At 44.7% G+C, this 16,804-nt stretch overlaps 1 protein-coding gene across 2 annotated transcripts in view; it reads right to left on the reverse strand.

Moving 5' to 3' along the window:
- NUF2 (NUF2 component of NDC80 kinetochore complex) overlaps positions 1-13,811 on the reverse strand; it is a 36,055-nt gene extending 22,244 nt beyond the window's left edge. Inside the window, exons 1-7 of one of the 2 annotated variants that reach the window (XM_073358206.1) lie at positions 13,724-13,811; positions 12,015-12,090; positions 8,611-8,742; positions 7,835-7,909; positions 5,890-5,966; positions 2,338-2,399; positions 564-661 (exon numbers count right to left, since the gene is read on the reverse strand). In XM_073358206.1, the coding sequence (XP_073214307.1) occupies positions 564-661; positions 2,338-2,399; positions 5,890-5,966; positions 7,835-7,909; positions 8,611-8,733 (435 nt within the window). In that variant the 5' untranslated portion in view covers positions 8,734-8,742; positions 12,015-12,090; positions 13,724-13,811. The remainder of the gene's footprint in view (positions 1-563; positions 662-2,337; positions 2,400-5,889; positions 5,967-7,834; positions 7,910-8,610; positions 8,743-12,014; positions 12,091-13,723) is intronic. The other variant, XM_073358207.1, reaches the window with a different exon arrangement.
- Positions 13,812-16,804: the final 2,993 nt, after the last annotated feature.

The following is a 16,804-nucleotide window of genomic DNA, read 5'->3' on the forward strand; positions in this document are numbered from 1 at the left end:
CCCTTCCTCCCATCACCACTACTGTCTTTCCTAGACTGACTTTGACCCAGCTTGTCCTTTATACAGCTGTTTATTTCTTCCAGACACTGAGGCATGCTTAAATGGGCTGAAGTTAGTTGAAAAGAAGAATTGACATGTTTCCACAGAGTACCACACCAAAGTGTTTCTGAAACTATATACCAGTGCCTCATGTTTGATCAAAGCCTACAGCTCAATGGCACAATAAGACTTGCCTGTATTCAGCTGGTACCTGTAGGTGCTGCCTTTCCAACAGCTGGAAAAAATTAAGACTCCTTCCTACCCTGTAAACACTTAAATGTTTTCCCTAACAGATAGGCAGGAGTCACCTGGAATTTTATATTTTTTTTCTCTTCAAGATCTGTCTTACAGAAAGACAAAAAGTTGTTACAGCCCCTTTAAAAAAAGTTGTAACACATGGCATGCTAGTGTAATTTCCCAAACAGTACTTAAACCTCCTCTAAACTTCCAGATATAAATTAATATTAATTATATTTTTGATGGTCTTATCTGAGCTGTTTCTTATAAACTATACATAATCTTACATATGCCCACTGGAATTCCATGTAGATCTCACGGCGCGATTCTTGGAAGTGAATAAAGTTAAGAATGCCACTCAAGAAACGAGCTGTCCGCTTTGCTTCTAAAAGAGAGGAATAGCAAAGAATGAGTGTTTTGGACTCTATATGCCCCATAACTGGAAAACTTGAGCAAAACTCAAACAGCTAAATGGAGGCAAAGACTGAATGAAGAAAAGTACCATGTACTATACTCCAAGGAAAGTTAGGAAGTTAATTTACCCATATTGGCTTAGAAGAGAATTTCTTACAGAATTTCAATGCCAGTTGGGGGGAGAGGGGTATTTTAAGAGATATCTATTACTGAACCAATTATGTTTTAGACAGGAACAAATCTTCCTCAGTCATGAAATGTACTTAAATTGATATGATTAAGTCATGTCAATCTCTGAAAAAATTTAAACAAAACCCAAGTCTTATAGCTATTACCTTACCAGTATCTGAAAAAGATATAATTTGATTGTACGATCAACTGCACCAAGCCATGGATTTATGATGCATCCAAATGCATTGTCAAGGACCTTATACAATCTAAAAATAAATTTCAAACTGAGCATAATGTCTCAGGAAAACAGCCATTCCCCTGAAAACACTGAACACTGACTAATGTCAGTACAAAAAATATCTGATAAAAAGAAAGAAGGGATAGCTCAGAAGTTTGAGCTTTGGCCTGGTAAACCCAGGGGTGTGAGTTCAATCCTTGAGGGGGCCATTTAGGGATATTGGGCAAAAATTGGGGATTGGTCCTGCTTTGAGCAGGGAGTTGGACTAGATGACCTCCTGAGGTCCCTTCCAACCCTGATATTCTGTGATTCTAAGGGAGGCAAAAAAAGGTCAGCAACCCAAACAGAAAAACCTTGTACTAAACCCTGAAGACAGCTACACAGGGACTTCAGCAAACATATTCAAAGAGAATCCACAGCTAGGTCCCTGAACTGAGAAGGTCCTTCTCTGAGCTCAATTCAAATTGAATTTTGGAATAGAGAACAAGGACATTCCTGGCCAACCTCAAACGCTCTGGCAGGAAAACAGGAAGATGCAGAAATCAACTTAAAGAAATTTCTTTAGCAAATTCACAAAGTCTTTCCTGAATGGCCTGTGCCACACCAGAACTGCAACACTGCGTTGGCAAGAGAGTGGAAGAAAGGAGGAAATACAAGTGTTTTCTATAGAAATATTTCCCGCAGGAAATCCACATTATCAAGTTCCAATCCTGTCACCTACTCAGAATTATTTCTACTTTTTAAGAGTAATTATAATCACCATATATTGCAAAACTACTGTAAAACATACGATTACTATCTAACCTAAAAAGAAAAGGAGTACTGTGCTCAAATAAATTGGTTAGTCTCTAAGGTGCCACAAGTACTCCTTTTCTTTTTGCGAATACAGACTAACTGCTGTTACTCTGAAACCTATCTAACCTAGTAGCAAGACAGAACTGTAATGTTTTGTAAGAGAGCTGAGATTTAACAACTAATTAGTTGTAACTGGATTGGCCAATTTGGCTAATAAGCTAATGGCTAATAAACATTTTAAGAACTCTTTACTGAACTGGTCTTCTCTGCAGGCCATACCATGAGGTTCAAAAATAGGCAGCTACTGGTTCCACTACACCACAATTGTGTACCCCAGCGTAGAAAGTAAAACCCAAGAGTCTTCAAAGATCTTTCATAGAAATGGTCCAGGCATCATGTGTGAGCATGTGGAGACATGGATGGGTTAACAGATGCTTGCTTACTTGGATTTATGACATCAGCAAGCTGAAAGTCATTAATACGGCAGACCGGAAGAAAACGCTCCCTGTGGGAAGAAAAAAAATTTTAAAAGATACTGAATGTTATTAGTTCTGTGAACAAGCCTACTTCAAATGGCCACTACAGTACTTTTGCCCTATACAAATCTAGAGTACATGAGTGTTCTCCCACAACACTAGTGTCTGAATGTATCCTGGTACTGTACACAATGGTGATCAGATATGGCAGAATAAACTCACAAATAACATTTTGATAGTACTGCATTAACAAACTAGTATTATAGATCCTGAGTTGTTACAGTGCCTTGCTTAAGGATATTTTTTTTTAAGTTACTTTTCACAGGACACTTAAATTTAGAGCATTTTAGTGGGCAGTATCAACCAATGCTTCGTGAGGTGTGTCAAGGTTCCTTCCCCACTCTGAACGCTAGGGTACAGATGTGGGGACCTGCATGAAAAACCTCCTAAGCTTCTCTTTACCAGCTTAGGTCAAAACTTCCCCAAGGTACAAAATATTCCACCCTTTGTACTTGGATTGGCCGCTACCACACCAAACAAATACTGGTTACTGGGGAAGAGCTGTTTGGACACGTCTTTCCCCCCAAAATACTTCGCAAAACCTTGCACCCCACTTTCTGGACAAGGTTTGGTAAAAAGCCTCACCAATTTGCCTAGGTGACTACAGACCCAGACCCTTGGATATTAAGAACAATGAACAATCTTCCCAATACTTGCACCCCCCCCTTTCCAGGGAAATGTTGGATAAAAAACCTCACCAATTTACATAGGTGATCACAGACCCAAACCCTTGGATCTGAGAACAATGAAAAAGCATTCAGTTTTCTTACAAGAAGACTTTTAATAGAAATAGAAGTAAATAGAAATAAAGAAATCCCCCTTGTAAAATCAGGATGGTAGGTACCTTACAGGGTAATTAGATTCAAAACATAGAGAACCCCTCTAGGCAAAACCTTAAGTTACAAAAAAGATACACAGACAGAAATAGTTATTCTATTCAGCACAATTCTTTTCTCAGCCATTTAAAGAAATCATAATCCAACACATACCTAGCTAGATTATTTACTAAAAGTTCTAAGACTCCATTCCTGGTCTATCCCCAGCAGAAACCAGCATATAGACAGACACACAGACCCTTTGTTTCTCTCCCTCCTCCCAGCTTTTGAAAGTATCTTGTCTCCTCATTGGTCATTTTGGTCAGGTGCCAGTGAGGTTACCTTTAGCTTCTTAACCCTTTACAGGTGAGATATTTTTTTCTCTGGCCACGAGGGATTTTAAAGGGGTTTACCCTTCCCTTTATATTTATGTCAAGGTGCTAGTAATGTTTAAGCAGATATTTGAAGAACTTCCATTCACGTTTTATTTTGTGGGATCTTTTCTTTAAAGATGGATAACTTATTCAAAACCAATAGGTCTCAATAGACTCAATTTAAGTTTTCTGAAACTTCTGTAAGAGTGTATTCAGTTCAGTTGATTCTGTTGCAGCATGCTGCATAGACAGAATGTTTGGTTTTACACACCTGGGTTGTTTATTAGTGCAGTAGAACAAGAAAGGAATTTTTCAGTGCTTTTTCCATGGACTGGCACATAAGAACTACATTTGTCAGATCTGGAAAACTTTCTATGCTAGCCTACCAAATCAGAATGATGTCCTTCACATTCTGTTCAGTTAAGGGCTTGTCTACTTAGTTCATGGCCAGCTGAGGTGTAAATCTATCCTACACTGCCTGCCATGCGCCAAGCATCCGTGTAAACCCCACTGTGGCAAACTGAAAGTTCTGTAGAGAGCTTTGATCTACCCTGACTTGAACAGGAATGGATTAAAGTGCATTAGGGAACTTTTAGTGAGCTACAGCAGGGTTCACATGGACATTTGTGAGCAGCAGATTAGAGCAGGGTAGATACATACCCCAGCTTCCCAAAAACTCAGTGCTTGTGTAGACAAGCCCTAAAGTGATCTCCAATATCCAGCATACTAATTTTAAATTGTGTTTTTGCAAAGATTGTCCTCAAATGCTGATCCACTGTAGATCTTTGCCTCATTCACCATCCCACTGCGCACAGTGAAACAGGGAGGGGTCTGGCAGAAAAAAAATTGTATATGCTCATTTTATTCAAGGTTGAAAGTAAGTACACAAGGAGACAGATACCATGGAGCAATTTACTTTACAACCTTAACGTTCTCTTATTGTAGCGTTTTATATTAGTATATCTTTAGTAAATGCTGAGTTTTAACTGCCCATTTAGAGCACATCCTCTTCTTGTGGGGAATATCACATTAAATGCATTCTTCAGTTTTGCACTGTTTTCTTGTAATGTCCTTCCTTTTCAACATAGTACACCCTCCAGCTTCTCTCAGAAGCTTAAATTTATTTTTTCAGTGTATTAGGGCATATCTACACTACACTACTCTACTATCTTAGGTCAACTTACAGCCACCGCAGTAATTATTGCTGTGGCTGATGTCCACACCATCCTCCTTCTGTCAGTGATGTGTGGCCTCACCATGAGCACTTCCACCAACTGAAGAGGAGCAGCATGGGGTGCCAAGAGCCAGGGCTCTCAGCTCCCCACAGCTTCCTGCTGTGACCCCAGGTGCCCCCCCCCAGGCTCTCATCTCCATGCTCCCAGCCAGGAATGGGGGGAAGGAGATGGGAGGGGACAACCACCTGGGACTTCTCTCCTCCCAGCCAGGAAATGGGGGCAGCCACCCAGGACTACTTATCTCCCTGAGCAGGGAGCCTCTGGACAGCAGCCTGGCTGGGAGCAGAGAGCCAGGGGCAGTGGGCCTCTAACTGCCCAACTGTCTTGTCAATTTCACGGCTCCAGCATGAAATTGACAAGACAGCCAACAGCCTAAGTAAAGCAGTGTCTACATTTACATCCAGGAGAAAACAGTGTAGTGTACACTGCCATAATTGAACATAAGCTGTTGTACACTGACCTAATTGTGCAATGTAGACAGGGCCTTAGAAATGGAAACAGAAAAAAAATAGGAGTGGCTAATATGAAACTTATAAGTCAGTCTGCCCAATGTCAATTATTCCACCACAGGCTGAATAGAGCGGTGTCTGTTAGATGCCTCTAACAGTGCCTCTAACAATGATAGACATAACTGGGGTGATACTTCAGGCTTATGTAACAGCTACTCTAAGATCCTCCTCCGTATCATATGCCATAGGCCTCAGTGAACTGCTTCAAGCTATTCCCAATTCAATTGCATGCTCACTAGCTTGCCATTATTTATTGTTGATCTAAACCTCAGTCTCACAATCCTAAAGCATTAAAGCTATCTCACACATTTGGATAAAAAGCAGCTGGCAGCAGATTCTTAATCTACTAAACTGTTAGCCACTAAACTGTTAGCTGCCTCTTGTTAGTCTGCTAAATTTTATTTCACACAAGTTCAACAAGTTGAAGGACAACCACAATTGCACAGAGGCCAATCACCTAAAAATTAATTAAACTACAATCAAATAATGAATGAGCGGTATGAAAAAATCCATTTGTTGTACTCACATATTAATATACAAGTTACAAATAGGTAGGAAGCCTTCAACAATCTGTGGATACATTATGTCAACAGTGACCGGCATCTAAACACAAGAGTCAATAAATAAGACTATTACAAGGAGTATTCATATGGGGAAAACACTAGTTTTTTTTTTTATGGGCAAGTCACTCAGAGGTGATAAACATGGGTGGGGAACTATCACTAAACGTCAAGGCAAAGGCAAGTTAGTGGTTCCCAAACTGCAGCCTGTGGATCCCTGTCCTGGTGGCTCACAGAATAATGTTTTGAGAACCAAGTAGTTGAAAACTGGACAGGGTAGGAAGGTTGGTGTTTCCAGGGCGGGGTTTCTCAAACAGCTGCTAAGTGATAACATTGGAAGGTGCTTGCCTAGTCAATACCACCTGGAAACAAGAACGGTTTGCTCACACAATACAAAAATACAGCATCCTAACTAAAAAAATAATCACCTGGCCCACTGAATCCTTTAGATGGAATCAAAGAAATACAGTTAACTAAGGCTATGGTCAAGTAACATTACAGGCTAGAACAGGTGTGAATGTTCAAGTGCAATAACGGATTTATGATGCACTGCCATGTTTCAGACTAGAATTGAGCCTTAGATATTAGCACAAGCTGATAATTAGTAAGGAAATTCTTGGTTTACCCCCTCAAAACAATGTGGGTCTGGATTCCTGTGCTGCCATGTAATGTTATAGTATTTTTTTTTTTACACGCCTGCATTACATTTTAATGCACTCATTCAAGTATATTAGAGTGTAGCACCAACTCCACTATAATTAAAGGGTGGAGTGTTGCTTTCTGTTTGAAAGTAGACTATTCTAAGTACTCTAAAATCCACATGCTGGCTCAGATTGTTTTGAAATTTGCTATGCCTCATGGGGGTGCTGAGTAGAGTCCGTGAGCCAAGTTGGTGTCATTTGAGAAAGTGGCTCCCAAGAAACAGCCCTAACCCCAAAAAACAAAATTTCACAAAATCATTTTGTTCCTTACTTTTTTTGCACATATCTGGGGCTCAGACTACAGCTCTGATCCTCCCCACACTGATCTCAGTTGCTCTGGATTTATCTCAACTAAAGCATGGCACCCACTGCCCCTGGTGGGAAGGGAGGACATTATACTGAAGAAGTTACTCAATGTTAGTTAAGAACTCCAGATCAGCACATGCCAAACTGACATGTCTAAAAGAGTAGGCAGCAAGTCTCGGGCTCTGCTGAAGCAAGGTTTCCAGGCAATCTTATCACAGTACCTGGGTGACTCAAGGTGACATTCTGTGGTCACTGAAACATGCATTGCGCACATTCTGCAGAGGCTCGTTTTGGGAGTTTTGCCCTGAAACCAAAGTTTCTGGAAGCCAAGAATCCTTACGTTATTCATGGCTATGACAGACTTCCCTTGACCTTGGCAAGTTACAACTTTTGTACCTCAGTTTGCCCATATGAGAGATGTGGCTAGTACTTATTTAGCCACAGGGCTGTTAGGGATTAGTTATTATTGTAACACTGGAGATAGAAATCTCTATAGTGTTAAATTAATGAGGAATCAGTTTTTAGTTTGCCCAGGCTGTCCATTTCATGGACTGCTTTGTTCTCAACTCTATTTTTAGTAGTATTTTTAAAGTACTTTTTATATTTATTTTGTCTTGAGAAAGGTTAAACCCAAAATACAGCAGACTGGGAAAATAATAGTATCCAGTATTTCTAGCTGTATTACACCTGAAGTTATCAGTTAACTAAATGCTGTAGATTCAATGCAATACACCACAGGACTTTCAAATTCACATTCAGCTACACAAAGTGCTAGAAGGATCAGCTAATTTAAAAATTCAAAAAACCCAGTGCTTTAATAACTGTTAATTTTCATTATTCTGGAAGCTGAGTTTCACTTTCTTTTTTTTTTCCCCCACTTAATTGTGCACAACTGTATACGCACCATATAGAAGTGCTCCAGACGGATTCCATACACATTCTGCAAGGTTCTCATGAAGATCATGTGCAATACCTCACGCTACAAGAGGGAGAGAGAGAACATTTAGTTCCAGTAATTACAAGTACACTAATACCAAGTGACTTCTATTGATGAGCTTCCTCTCTGTAAATTACTATTTAGACTTCCTTGTGATTTATAGCACACAGAATAAATCACAAACAAGTAGTACTCTGCCCTTAACAAATGAAGAGACATTTCATTTTTTCACAAAGATTATGAAGATTTATGACAATGTGTAAATATAAAGAAATTCAGATATTCAGTGCATTCCATTATTTGAATTCTGCAACTTCTGTACTGTATTACCAGAGCTTCAAATTTCACATTACTGAATACATGGCTAAGCACCTTCACCTGGCAAAATGCATGGTCTTTAAGGCAGAACTGTTGCTAACAATTAAGCAACAGACAAATGGCATTCACTGTCATTAGGCTAAATCTGTTACACAGAGTATGGCCTGGTAAAGCAGGTTTCCCAATTTCATAAAACCAAGTTATGGGTTCCAATGTCCTAATCATGAAACTGCATGCAGATGCAAGGGTCTGTCTGCTCACTTGTAAGATGGCAGACTACAACTGTAATATTTCCTCATGTGAATATTTTTACCACAGCCAGGACTACTTTTGCAAATAAGTGTTATGTGGTAAAATCCTGAATACACTATTCTATTTACATTGTCCTCCAGCAGCAAGCTACTCTGTTTCCAGAGCATTCTTACCTTGGGATTTGGAAACAAGTCATTTTTGGAGAGGTTTTTAGCTTCGGATCCTGTTAGGATCTGATTGCGGATGTGAGTTATGATGTCACTAGGATTATATCTGGGAAACGTTAAGAGATCCATTTTGCGGGTCTGCAAAGAAAAACAGCAGCACAAAGAATGCACCTTTAAAGTCCCACAACTGTCAGAGCACTGGCTGGGAAGATTATGCAGAGGAGCACAGATCAACGGCTGATCCCCCCAGGGCCTCTGCATGACACCAAGCAACCTCCCAGCAGAGTTGTCTATGGAACTATCATAGAGGTATGGGCTCTGGGCTCCAGCTCTGGTTCCACAGACCCAGACCCAGCATCACCACAGAAAAATTCCTTTTCCCAATGTGGAATTGTCACCCACTCCCATTTCCCTGTGACTGTTCCTCACATAGCCCGACACTCCTCCCACAGGCACTAATGGCCCCCTACCTCACTCCAGGGCCCTCCACAGACCTGACCCAGCCATGAAGAGCACTAGATAAAGTGTATATCCCGTTAAATTACCATCAAGCAGCAGTAAACCTTTAAAATAAAATGTCAAATCTTGAGGTTACATGACCTATGTTGAGAAAATAATTGGGAAGCATTTGGAATTTGACGGGACATGATTAAGATGTGATCTATTTTTATTTATAGGATTATTTTATGGTGCATACAGATCAGCGATCAAACAGCAAATACACTTTCCTTTGACCTAATCAAACTCCTTACTCCCTTGCTGATCCCCTTGCCATATTTCTTGGAAAAAGTTTTTGGGTTTAATGTTTTTTGCAGCTTGTATGCACAAAATAGGACAAAGGTCAAAAATAACTGCCTTTTTTTTTTTAAGCCTAAACTCATGATGTTTGATAACCCCAATACTTTGGGGCCCAAAGGCACAACCACCAAATGTTGTCCCATTGCTAAAACTTCAGAGTGAATAAACTGTGCCTGTGAAGCATAACACCTGTCTTGATGGCCTTTAAAGGTCGGGAAGGAATTTTCCCCCAGGGCAGATTGGCAGAGGCCCTGGGGGTTTTTCGCCTCCCTCTGCAGCATGGGGCACGGGTCACTTGCTGGAGGATTCTCTGCACCTTGAAGTCTTTAAACCACTATTTGAGGACTTCAATAGCTCAGACATAAATTAGGGGTTTGTTACAGGAGTTGGTGGGTGAGATTCCGTGGCCTGCGTTGTACAGGACGCCAGACTAGACGATCATAATGGTCCCTTCTGACCTTAAAGTCTATGATTCTTAGGGCCCCCCATCAACCTTACACCAAGCACTGACAGCTCCCCACCACATCAGGTCCTCCCATGGACCCATGCTACCCTTAACCCCAGTCACCGGGACCCCAGGTGCACTGCTGCCACCCACCACCAGGCACTGACAAGCGCCCCCCCCCCACAAGGGACCCATCATATCTCTGCCCAAGGGACAGGGACCTCAGGCACCCCAAAGGGCCCCATCACTCCTCCTGCAGGCACTGACAGCCCCTCCTGCTCCAGGATGACTGAATTTCATCTACCATTTTGTCGTCCAATGTTGATAAATGCGAAGTAATGCACATTGAAAAAACAATCCCAACTGTACATACAAAATGATGGGGTCTAAATTAGCTGTTACTACTCAAGAAAAATCTTGGAGTCCGTGTTCTCTGAAAACACCTATTCAATGTGCAGCAGCAGTCAAAAAAGCTAACAATGTTAGGAGTCATTAGGAAAGGGATAGATAATATAAAAATATAATATATAAATCCATGGTAACGCCCACATCTTGAGTACTGTGTGCAATTCTGGTCAGCCAGTCTCAAAAAAAGATATCTGAATTGGAGAACATATAGAAAAGGACAACAAAAATGATTATACAAAAGAAATGCAGTAGATCCAATCTACCTAGATTTCACTAAGGCACGTGATACAGTTTCACATAGGAAATTATCAGTTAAATTGGAGATGATGGGGATTAATACAAGAATTGAAAGACAGCTAAGGAACTAGTTAAAGGTGAGACTACAATGTGTCATACTGAAAGGTGAACTGTCAGGCTGGAGAGGGGTTACTAGCGGAGTTCCTCAGGGTTCTGCCTCAGGACCAATCTTATTTAACATTTTCATCCATGATCTTAGCACAAAAAGTGGGTGTGCGCTAATAAAATTTGCAGGGGACACAAAGTTGGGAGGTGTTCCGAATATGGAGGAGGACCGGAATATCATAGAAGAAGATCTGGATGATCTTGAAAAATGGAGAAATACAAATGGGATGAAATGTAATAGTGCGAACTGCAAGGTCATGCACATAGGAACTAAGAACAAGAAGTTTTGCTATAAGTTGGGGACATATCAGTTGGAATTGATAAAGGAGGACACAGGATAAAGGAGGATACAGAATGACCTGGCTGTATTGATCAATCACAGGATGACTATGAGCCACAATACAACGCAGCCATGAAAAAGGCTAATGCAATCCTAGGATGCATCAGTAGAGCCCTGAAAATCCACGGATATCCACTTCATATCTGCAGTCCATTTTTGCGGTTAGTGGATTGGATGTGGAGACAACCGTACATGGCTCTATCCACCAGCGGCGCCTGACCCTCGGCATCCAGCTCAGGCAGCCAGGGGGATGCAGCGTGCTCGGGGCCGGCGGCCAGCAGCTGGGGGGCAGGTCGGAGTCACTGATGTCCAGCACCTGCTCACCGCACCATTTCCTATCCAGAAGCTCTGGCCCCTCAAACAACGCCAGCATTCCCACCATGGCCCAGCCAGGCAACACCGGCCACGCTCCCAGCCCCCTGGGCAGCAGGGCCTGCCCCAGCCACAGAGATTGGAGCGGGTGGCGCCCGAGTGCCCCATCCCTCTGCCCTGCTGTGATGCAACATACCCTGCTGCTGCCATCACACACGAGCCCCCAGGGAGCGTTATGCGATGCCCCTTCCCTCCAACCCCCATGCCACGCCTTCTCCCCGAGACCCTGCCCCCGTGCCGCCCCCTATGCCCAGTACCTGCCCTCATACCACCTCTTCACTGCAAGACCCCACCCCCTCCTCACTCATCTGCACTCTCCACCCTGTCACTATCTTTGGCCCTTGTGAGACAGCTTGTTGCTGCTTGTGCAGATACACATAAAAGACAGCCAGTGGATAGCAGGTCGGATGCACATTGATTCTGGCAGATGCAGATCTACATTTTTTGTATCCACGCAGGGCTCTAAGCATCAGGCAAGGTATTTCCATGAGAGACAGGGAAGTGTTATTACCATTATACAAGGCACTAGTGAGACCTCATCTGGAATACTGTGTGCAGTTCTAGTCTCCCATATTTAAGATGAAATCAAACTGGAACAGGTGGAGAGATGGGCTAGTAGGATGATCAGAAGAATGGAAAACCTACCTTAAGCCAAGCTCTTTGAGTCTCCTCTCATGTTTAGCTGAGTCAAATGAAGGGTCAGGGGAGATATGATTGCTCTCTATAAATATATGGTTAGAGGGAGAGGAGTTATTTAAGCTAAAGGCCAATGCTGGCACAAAAACAAAAGCATATAAACTGATCATCAACAAGTTTAGGCTTGAAATTAGATGAAGGTTTCTAACCATCAGAGGAGTGAAGTTCTGGAAGAGCTTTCCAAGGAGAGTAGTAGGGGCAAAAAACCTACCTGGCTTCAAATTGAGCTGGATACGTTTATGAAGGAGGTGGTATGCAAGATTGCTTACAATGGATGTGGCTATCTGCAACTGCTAGTAGCAAATATCTCCAACAGCCAGAGATGGGACACTAGATGGGGTTGGCTCTGAGTTATTACAGTGAATTCTTTCCCAGCTGTCTGGCTGGTAGATCTCTCAGATACAGTGAGGGTCTAATCATCATATTTGGGGTCATGAAGTTTTCCCCCAGGTCACATCAGCAGAGACCCTGGGGATGGGGTAGGAGGGTTTCACCTTCCTGTACAGCATACGGCACATGTCACTTGCCGGTTTGAAGTAGAATAAATAGTGAGTTCTCTGGTTTCAGAGTAGCAGCCATGTTAGTCTCTATCTGCAAAAAGAAAAGGCGTACTTGTGGCACCTTAGAGACTAACAAATTTATTTGAGCATAAGCTTTCGTGAGCTACAGCTCACTTCATCACATGCATCTAATGAAGTGAGCTGTAGCTCACGAAAGCTTATGCTCAAATAAATTTGTTAGTCTTTAAGGTGCCATAAGTACGCCTTTTCTTTTTGGTGAATTCTCTGTAACTTGAAATCTTTCAGTTGTGATTTGAGGACTTCTGTAACCCAGCCAGAGGTCAGGCGTCTATTACAGAAATGGGTGGGCGAGGTTCTGTGGCCTGCAATGATGGTCCCTTCGGGCCTTAAGGTCGATGAATCAGGGTATGGAACAGCTTGCATATGAGGAAAGATGCAAAAGACTGGGACCGTTCAGCCTAGAAGACAGACTCTGAAGGAGGACAGAGCTCTATAAAGTCATGACAGGTGTGGAGAAAGTAAATAGGAAGTATTATTTACTCCTTCTCATAACACAAGAACCAGGGCTCACATAGTGAAATCAATAGGCGGCAGGTTTAAAACAAACAAAAGGAAGTACTTCTTCACAGAACGCACAGTCAACCTGCCAACTCTTTGCCAGAGGATGTTGCCAAGGCCAAGACTACAGCAGGGTTCAAAACAGAACCAGATAGGTCCATGGAGCATAGACCCATCAACAGCGGGGAGCCAAGATAGTCAGGGACGCAACCCGATGCTCTGGGTGTCCCAAAACCTCCAACTGCCAGACGCTGGGAGTGGACGACAGGGGCCGGATCACTGGACAATTGCCCGGCTCTGTTCACTCCCTCTGGGGCAGCTGGCACCGGCTGCTGTCGGAAGACAGGATGCTGGGCGAGATGGACCTTTGGCGGGACTCAGTCTGGCCGTTCTTATGCCCGGGGCCCCAGGCACGGACACCCCCGCCCGGGGCCCCATCACCCCCCCGCGAGGCACTGACGCTCCAGTGCCCAGCACCGTCGACCCCCCTCCCCCTGCGCGCTCTCCCCGGGCAGCCGGGGGCTCGTAGCGGCAAGCCCCGGTGTGGGGGAGGGGTGAACACCGGCGCGCGCCGCTCACCTGACCCAAGAGGAGTGAGGTTCACACAGCTGAGCCGCCGCGCGGCCCCTCACGTCACTTTTTCAAATCTGGCGGGCACTCCGCCCCCGGCAACGTCACTTCCGGCGCGTCTGTGTCCCTCCCCACAAGCCAGGCACGCATGAGTGAGAGGTGGGGTTAGGGGGCGGTGCCTGAACGCTCCGGACCCGCCCCCATCGAAGGCGCTGCCTGGGGTCCGGCGCCTCTCGCGCGCACGCCGCCCTGCGCATGCCCGGGGCGCCGCGGAGCTTGGCGAGGCTGTCGGGGGATGCGGGGCGCGTGGGCGCACGGCGCCCCCTGCTGCAGGCTGCTGTGCAGGCTGGCCCCGTGCGGATGGGTGGGACGGTGGGGCTGTGGTTAATTGCACGTGCATTTGTCCCAGGGGAGTGACAGAGAGCTCACAGCATTGTGCTCCTCCAGCGATTATTTCTAAAGGGCTTTGAGTGTAGGTGGAGAAAATGCTGGTAGCAAAGTGTCACTGGCACATGTGAAACACAAGGAACCTGACCTGATGGAAACGATCCCATTGGCCTCGATGGGCTGTGGTCAAAGCCAAGAGCAAAATCCAGACGGTCAGATTCCACTGTTAATTTACATTCATGCAGGCAGGCCATTGACCTCAATGGGTTTGCCAGGCAAACATTACCCTTCTCGGTAAGGTGGAGATCCTAAAGCAGGGGTGGGCAAATTTTTTGGCCCGAGAGCCACATCAGGGTGCAAAACTGTATGGGTGGCCGGATAGGGAAGGCTGTGCCTCCCCAAACAGCCTGGCCCCTGCCTCCTACTCGCCCCCTCCCACTTCCTGCCCCCGACTGTCCCCCTCAGAACCTCCAACCCCCTGCTCCTTGTCCCCTGACTGCCCCCTTCTGCACCCCCGCCCCTAACCGCCCCCCCCCGGGATCCCACTCCCTATCCAACCCCCCATCCCTTGACTGCCCTGACCTATCCGCACCCCTGGGACTCCTACACCGTATCCAACCCCCCCATGTTCCCCGACCCCTGACCACCCCAGAACCTCCGCCCCTTCCAACTGCTCTCTGTCCCCTGACTGCTCCCCAGGCCCACCGTCCCTAACTGCCCCCTGCTCCCTGACTGCCCCCCCCGGACCCCCTACCTATCCAATCCCCCCACCACCGCACGCACTGCCGCCCCCTTTCCATGCCACTCAGAGCGGCAGGAGCTCATAGCCCTGCTGCCCGTGCAGTGGCATAGCTTTGGGGGTAGGGTGAACAGCAGGGGAGGGGCTGGGGGTGAGCCACCCGGGCCAGAAGCTCAGGGGCCAGGTAAGATGGTCCCACGGGCCATAGTTTACCCACCTCTGTCCCAAAGCCATATTCAAGCTGACATTCCCAGATGTGTAACCACCTACTCCACTTCCAGAATGTGCATATTCATGTGTAAGCAGGGTGCCCTCTACAAACAACGTTACCCTGGGCCTGGCATTTTCCAGACATTGGTAAATAAACATGTAGAAGATCAAAGATATATATAGATCAGTGGTTTTCACTTTTTCCATACAGGACCTGCCCATTTAGCAATATGGGAAGGGCAAGTTGGTCCCTGATACCTGGTCACATGCCCCAGGCTGAGAACCCCGATACAGATCATATGTGGTCTCTGAAAGTTAATTCAAGAAAGTATCAAGAGGACTCCAAGAGAAACTGGCTTCCACTGGAATTCTCAGCTTGGGGGGGATGGAAGGTGGCCTCTTGGCTGTTATATCAAGGGCTTTTTTATTTTTTTTTACCTGAATATCAGCATAATACTAATCCTACACAGAGGGTATAAGGCAGAAATCATAATGACAGAATGAGCTGCTAAAGTGAATAACTACTGAGTATTTCTCAGCATGAAATACATTTATATTCCATACACAGAATAACCAGGGGATGGCATTGCTGTACTACCAAAATCCCTGTGTCAGTTCAGCATACAATAACACAGTGGTTCTCAAACAGGGGTCTGGGGGGGCTGTTGGCATGTTTCAAGGGGTCCACTAAGCATAGCCAGTGTTAGACTTGCTAGGACCGAGGGCAGAAAGCTAAATCCTCGCTGCACAAGACTGCAGCCTGGGGCCCCGAGCTCCACCACCTGGGACTGAAGCCGAAGCCTGAGCAACTTAGCTTCACGGTGCCCCCTGAGGTATGAGGCCCTGGGCAATTGCCCTGCTTGTTACCCCTTAACGCCAGACCTGGCTTTTATAGGCAGTTGTTGTGGCACAGGTGGGCCGTGGAGTTTTTATAGCATTTTGCGGGGCCTCAGAGAAAGGTTGAGAACCTCTGCACTAACATATTAACTCATGACAGGAACCCCTGCCCGTGCACAGTTCTTTGACCACCTTTGGGGGGAAAGATTTTGACCATTTTGTAGCTAGTTGGGGCACTTTTTAAGAACACATTTTAAACCATTTTGAAGCTTTTTTAAAAAAACAACCTAGCTTGTGTCACTTTGGGCATTTGGGGGGCAGTTTTGATCATTTCTGTGCATTTTTGGTCCTCTTTTGGGGAATTTGGGAGCATTTTTGAGGGGAAGTTGTTTTCACTGCTTTTTGGTAGTTTGGAGGAAAGTTTTATTTTCTCACCAGTTATTTGGTACATTTAGTGTCTAAAAATTGCAAAACTCTGGCACCACAAATGCCCAATTGAAGTCAAGGGGCTCATTCAGGTGCATGAAGTTAAGCACATCCTTAAATGTTTTCAGGGTGGGGGCCAAAGAGAGGAAGGAGAGAGAGGGGAATATTTTGCTGTTGTGGTGACTGACACGTGCAGGGTTATTATTACTCTGGTTATTTACCTCTCATCGTCATTGCTTGGTAACGGCAGCACTTACTGAAACTCCTCAGGAGCTAGAGGATGCAGTGTTGGAGAGTTTGTATATCACCTGTGTCAGAACAGAGTTGAATGCACACTGTCCAGGATCCATTCCTCACTTTAAAATGTTTTCTCCCTCCCAGTGTGCAGACACAGATTTCTATCAGACTCCAGATTTTCAGAACTTTGATAAACATTTTTTTTTTCCTGTTTTTCAATGCTTTCATCGGGTTGAACTTTTGGAACTTCAGAT

This window comes from Lepidochelys kempii, chromosome 8 (genome assembly GCF_965140265.1).
Source record: "Lepidochelys kempii isolate rLepKem1 chromosome 8, rLepKem1.hap2, whole genome shotgun sequence".
NCBI lineage: Eukaryota > Metazoa > Chordata > Testudines > Cheloniidae > Lepidochelys > Lepidochelys kempii.